Here is a 6530-nt window from a genome sequence, read left to right on the forward strand (position 1 = left end):
AACGGCCTTGAAAGACCTGAAGCTGTTCCAAGTGATAAACTGTCAGACCGGCCGATTCGAAACCTCGTGGGGTCCACGATCTCCGATGGCCAATCTGGTATTCTCTAAAGATTCCTTACAGAGAAAGACCCATGTCCTGCGAGTTTGGTCCAAAACGGACGGTCGGATTAGCCAAAATTGCATTATCGCTTAAAATCCAAACTCTAGCCCCAGGGTTCGCGATTTCGGAGTATCCGGGACTCCGATTCGCAATCCGTCGAATCCTACACGATCCTGAAATCATGTAGAACGACATGTCTGAATTTGGGTGCGATCCAACGGCTCGACGACACTGCACCCAAGGATCGCGCAATATGGAAATTTTGTTCGGGGCTCAAACGGACTCCAAATCGAGATCCGCGAAATCCTACGCGCTCTTGACCACACAAGGATCGCAAAACTACTCAGAGTCACTTCACTACCCTCACCCACGCGCCGCCACACTTGCGAGCAGTTTGGGTGTCCAAAGCGATACTGGGTTGCCAGAAAAACTCGATACCAAGACTCCAAACTCCTATCCTAGGTAAAACACCCCATTTGGAGTCACTTTTGTTCTTGGACATACCCCAAAAAGTGGCCGAAAATGGCCGATCACTGCGGCCGAAGTTCGGCCGATTTTCAATTCAAAAATCGAGTGATCTCGAGGTAAAATCGATCAAAACCCAGCCAACCATCAGTTAGAGCATGAAAAATAGCTGAGAAACCATACCTTACTCGAACGATTTGGTTGAGAAACGAAAGAGATCGAGGAGCTTGAAGTTTCGACTGAAAACCGGCGGTTTTCGCCAGTTTCCGGCGAACTCCGGGCGGTGCCGAGGCTGAGACCGGTCGGGAAAGGACGGCGGCAGCGAGGCAGTTCCAACCGTACCGGTGCCGTAGATCGGCTCGGGCTGTGGCGTCGGCGGAAGGAACTGGAAGGCGCGGGGTCGCTGGCGCGTGGGAGGAGAGAGAGAAGAGAGAACTGAGGAGAGAGAGAGAGGAGAAAGGGATAAAAATCTGACTTTTGTCCAAATTACTGTTTTGCCCTTCGCGGTATTTTGACCGTATTTTCTTCGTTACAACTCCGATTCGAGTCTACTCCGTGTCTACGAACTCGTTTCGCCGTGCTCTACGCAGAGGCGTAAGCGAAATTGCCAAATTCCTTCTCGATCAAAAAGTCAACTTTTTTCCTATTAAATAATGCGAGGGCAAAATCGTCTTTTTGCTAGAATAAATTAATCCTAATTTTTAGATATTTTGTTTTGGGTTATTACACTAGTGATATAGATAAATATTTCACAATTTAATTTCTATAAACAAACTCAAAAAACTAAAAAAAATGACAATTGGTCCTATTGAATTTAATTTTGATTATTAAATTATTTTGATGCCTTTTTTAGTGTTTTGGATTTTTTTTTTTTTTTTTTTTTTGAGGTTTGGGTTGTGTTTAAGAAATCCGCAGTTTTAATTTATAGGAAGTTCAAAGTCTCTTTATTATGTTGTAAATGAGTTTTGAGTTTATTTTTAAAATCCATTTCATGTAAAAAGATTTTATTTTTTATAATTTGAGCTCCTATTAAGTATAACAGTAAATCTCACTAATTTTTATTCTAAATTAGTTTGATTTAGATTCGAACCAAAGTTCGACATGGCATAATTTATTTAGTGGCTCCTTGGTAAAATGTCACTGCCCTTTTTAACCAAAATCAAAATTTTCTTAGTTCACCGCTTTCGTCACCCGCATGAAGCAGGAGGAGTTGATTGAAAAGCATGCATTCTTGACTTTTCTCGTCTCAACAAACCAGAATAAAGATAATAATAAAAATCCACAAGTCAATATTGGGTCATTGAGTCAACACGCCGAATGCTTCCAAATTTCTCCGTTTCTGGCTCATTCATTTCTCAATAGCTCCGTATCAGCATAACACAGAAACCTTTAAAGAGCGAGATAAACATTAGGAAAACAAATTTTCCACACAATCGCATTCATTCACCATCTACCAACAGCCAAAAATCCCACGCAAGAATTGTAATTCATCAGAGAAGACGAAGTTCCAGACGTCACCTGAAAATCTCTCTCTCTTCTCTTGTGCTCCTTTATGGGCTGTTGTAAAATTCACAGAAAACCATGCCCAAGTCCAAGAATTTCCTTAACAATATCATCAAAACTTTTGGGTTCAGCTCAAGTAAAGGTAAGGAACGAAACCCAGTTTGCAAACTCGTGAATTTCAGTCATCTGCTACTTCTACCGTATGACTTATGCTTTTGCTCTGTTTTGTTTGATCAGAGGGACAAAATGAAGAGGACTTAGAAAAGATTGCTGCCCAGGAACAGAAGGTTTTCCCTTTCGAAACATTGGTTGCCGCTACGAAAAATTTTCACAGCACTCATGAGCTCGGAAGAGGCGGTTTTGGGCCCGTTTATAAGGTAGATCTGCGTACGTTTAAGTTTTACTAGGCTGTTTGGTTGCTGAGAAAATTTAGGGAAAGAACTGGTCAATTTTTTTTCAAGCTGGCAAATTTTTTTTTTCTACTGAACTTGTTTTCCAAAATTCGTGTGTGTGCTTTTTGGAAACAGAGAAAACAAGAAAGCGGTCCATTGTCTCTTTAGTGAATGCTGTTTTCTAATTGTTTTAGACTGTAATGAAATCTTTTTGTTACTTGGTATTGTTATTTATATTTATGCTGGCACTCAGTGAAACAAATTATTTAGGAAAATGCGTGAAATGTCATAATTTTAAGAAGGTTATTCCTCAGTCCCTTTTTTTCTTTCTTCCAAGGCAGCTGCAAGTGCAAATGTGCCATTTTAGCCCTTTTGGAGATGGAATCATGGCTACTAGTGAGTAAGAAACTCAAAGTTAGCTTAATTACCAACTCAATCATATACTTGTAAGCACAACCTGCTACTCTCTTGGGTGTTAAAGGATTTAGAAAGTTTGTGACGGCAGTTGAAGGATTATCTATTGGACAATATAATGGAGAAATGAGTATCACCTTTCTAGTGTACATGTATGTCTTTCATTTCATTAGGAAGCTACATCGAAGGTGAGTCACATATGACTCACCCAGTGTAGTGTATTGTAAGGTTCTAAATTATAAGCTTCTGGTTTCTCTCCCTGATTAAAAGGCCTTTAAATTCCCAATGGGCAGCCTTTTTAGTTTCTTCTTGACCAAACAGGGCAATTGATGTGTCTTCCCCACTTGTGTGGTGCTTTTTTTTTTTTCTCAGGGGAAGTTGGAGGATGGGAGAGAGATTGCGGTGAAGAAGTTGTCACAAAGTTCAAATCAAGGAAAGAAAGAGTTTATGAATGAGGCCAAGTTGTTAGCTCGTGTGCAGCACCGCAATGTTGTGAATTTGTTGGGTTATTGTGCACATGGGGTAGAGAAACTACTTGTTTATGAGTATGTCGCACATGAGAGCCTTGACAAGCTTCTCTTCAGTAAGTACTGGTTAATCCTTCAATATTTGTTTACTATCACATTTTTATTTGGCAACTGCATGAAGAACAATAGATAGTGCAATACTAAAAGCTGCACTGTTTTGTGACTCAGAAACTTATTTTCTCATTTTCCTTACTTCAGAATTTTGGATAGATTGCTTTAGTTGTCAAGATGGAACTTATTCAAACCCCAATCCCATCAAATTTCCTGATATGTCTGTCAAAATTGTATGGAAATTTGTTCTGGCCAGCATTGCTTTACATATGCTGAAATTTGGTGAAACTTGCTTTGCATATGCTAAGAATCATTCTTACAAAATTAGTAGTCATTTGGAATTATAGGGATGCCTTGTTTTCTAGACCAATGTTCCGCTACATTGGAGAATCTAGATATATCGAGGAAAATGAGAAGGTTATGAAGGTTTTTTTATTACTCATTTCGTCGTTGTTTCTTAAAAAATAATTATTGACTAAATTCTTTCTGAATTTAAAAGGTATAAATTAAATGTTTGCCTTCTATTATAGTAACATGGGATGAGTTTTGTTTTAAGACTATTATAATTTAAGCTGTTTTAGGGATCTTTCATTTAGCAGAAGGCAATTAACTTTTATTGGTCTTTGTCTATGATTTTATTTCTGAAGCAAGATTTCCATAATTTAATGTATTCTTTCCTTGGTACTTAGACACCTGTTTATTATGACATCATTAGCCTAGTTTTCACATTTTGATTTAAACAATGTGAATGATATGGCTTTGAAGACCTTGACTTTGTCCATCTTCTTTTAGCCCAAGCACCCAACAGAAATGTCTGAATTGTGACACAACCTTGCCAGCTCACAACGGAGACAATCTCCACCATTTTGTCAACCCCCTTGACTTTAACCCCTAAATTAGCGAATCAGAGATTTTTATGTGATGGTTATCGTACTTGGTTTTGATACGCTGATTCTTATGGTCTTGATACAGAATCGAATAGACAGGAGGAGCTTGACTGGAAGCGGAGGTATGATATAATATGCGGCATTGCAAGGGGTTTGCTTTACCTTCATGAAGATTCACACAATTGTATTATACACCGAGACATCAAGGCGAGCAATATTCTACTTGATGATAAATGGGTCCCCAAGATTGCTGATTTTGGCATGGCCCACCTCTTTCCTGAAGACGAAACGCACGTCAATACCCGTGTAGCTGGTACCAAGTATGTTGTCTTGTGCCTCAATATCTATATGTTAGTATGTTGACTCCAAGTGCTTGGGATCTACGTGGTTGACTTGATTTTAATATAGAACTTTGTAATATGCTTGAAACAGTGGGTATATGGCTCCAGAGTATGTTATGCATGGCCATTTATCAGTGAAGGCGGACGTGTTCAGTTTCGGAGTTGTGGTTTTGGAGCTGATCAGTGGCCAAAGAAATTCATCGTTCAACTTAAATGTTGACGCGCAGAGTCTACTTGATTGGGTAAGATTGTAGATCAGACTATTATTTGATGAGCCAGGTATGAAAATTATGTGGCTGGCGCTGATCAAGCTGAGCTGTTTGTGCCAAGCACTTCATACATGATGATGCATTAGGTTTCATAGAATGAACAAGCTTTTGGCCCACCCTATGGGTCAAATTTTATCACCCAATATGTGGGTCCTAGTCAAAATTTGATTACTATATACCAGATCGCATCACAAAAGAAAAAGTCTTTGAGAAACTTTAGGTCTATCTGGCTCCTTTTGGTTTATACTGGAAAAAAAAAGGTTTTATGTCACTCAAATCATGAAAGCATAATACAGGGCATAACATGCTACCAAAGGAATTGTTGGAAACTGTTTGTTACAACATTTTTCAGAGAACAAGCTTGAAAACAGAAACGTTAGAAGTAATGTATACATAATCTGTTTTCAAGTTTTGAATTCAGTAGCTATAAAATTTATTGAAAACATTTTGTACTGCAAAGCCTAAACATTGTCTGACTGTTGCTACAGGCATACAAGCTTTACAAGAAAGGGAGGAGCTTGGAGATTATGGACCCGACATTAGCATCATCTGCGGTCACGGAGCAAGTAGCAATGTGCATTCAAATAGGGTTGCTATGCATACAAGGTGATCCCCAACTCAGACCCACCATGCATCGTGTGGTGGTAATCCTATCCAAGAAACCAAGCAATCTGGAAGAGCCAACTAGACCTGGAGTACCCGGATCAAGATATAGAAGATCTCGCCGGCCACCAGGACTGTCTTCCACTGGTGGGAGTTCTGGTGAATCTAATTCCCGTTCCCGTACATTTGGTTCAAGCTTTACTGCCACTGGAACCACTTCAGCAGCACCAGAACTAGATGACCGTGGCAAGCGTCCGGCGGAAATTTAGGTATACTCTTTATAGGAGGTTTTGATTATTCTTTTTGTACAATAGAAATGTATAATTTTGTGTAATATGATGTCAAGTTAAAAGAGGAAATTCCAAATTGTTGCATTTTGGTTCAACTCCAATTATTTCATGTGTGCATTTGTTACAACACTACAAGAGAAGGGCTTTCCACCGGAAATACAGTCTGATTACGTCTACCTTTCCCCAAAACCAAAACCCATCTGAAATTTAGTTGGGCTCTACTTCTCTTGCAAGAAAAGTAAAATGAATATTAGTTGGGCTGCTTCTGAATGCTTATCCAGAGTGTTGAGGGCCCAAGCTCGAATGCATATAATGAGGGGGTTGTGGGTGACAAACCTAAATTTTTAAATTTTTTTTTCAACCTAAATTAAAACCAATGTTAATAGCTTTTTTGATGACTCCCTTGACATGACTAAAGCATTCATGAGACTTGTTTGCATCAATGAATTACTAAATAATGATGAAACAAATTATTGGAGTTAATATTAAGGTTTTTTAAAATATGATTTTTCGTTTATGTTTGATTAGGGTTGAATATGGTAAGTATGGTGTACTTATTAAAATTACATTTGCTTCATAATTCAATATATCTTTTTAGTCATGTTTTATTATAGTAAATTAACAATTCAATAAATAATTTAGTAGTAATGTATACTCAGTTAATTTTAGAATTTGTTTAACAGCATCC

General features: G+C 38.5%; 1 protein-coding gene across 1 annotated transcript; it reads left to right on the top strand.

The window, feature by feature from the left end:
* LOC18793367 (putative receptor-like protein kinase At4g00960) lies at positions 1874-5946 on the top strand. The gene is made up of 6 exons (XM_007222944.2): positions 1874-2210; positions 2306-2445; positions 3247-3457; positions 4425-4659; positions 4772-4922; positions 5438-5946. Exons 1-6 carry the CDS (start codon positions 2147-2149, stop codon positions 5819-5821), a joined length of 1185 nt encoding a protein of 394 aa, XP_007223006.1. The 5' UTR covers positions 1874-2146; the 3' UTR covers positions 5822-5946.

Source organism: Prunus persica, chromosome G1, assembly GCF_000346465.2.
Source record: "Prunus persica cultivar Lovell chromosome G1, Prunus_persica_NCBIv2, whole genome shotgun sequence".
NCBI lineage: Eukaryota > Viridiplantae > Streptophyta > Magnoliopsida > Rosales > Rosaceae > Prunus > Prunus persica.

Coding starts and splice junctions, on each gene's coding strand:
- LOC18793367 (XM_007222944.2), top strand. CDS start 2,147: ATGCCCAAGTCCAAGAATTTCCTTAACAATATCATCAAAACTTTTGGG. Junction 2,211..2,305: donor TGGGTTCAGCTCAAGTAAAG/GTAAGGAACGAA, acceptor TTGTTTGATCAG/AGGGACAAAATGAAGAGGAC. Junction 4,660..4,771: donor ACCCGTGTAGCTGGTACCAA/GTATGTTGTCTT, acceptor TGCTTGAAACAG/TGGGTATATGGCTCCAGAGT.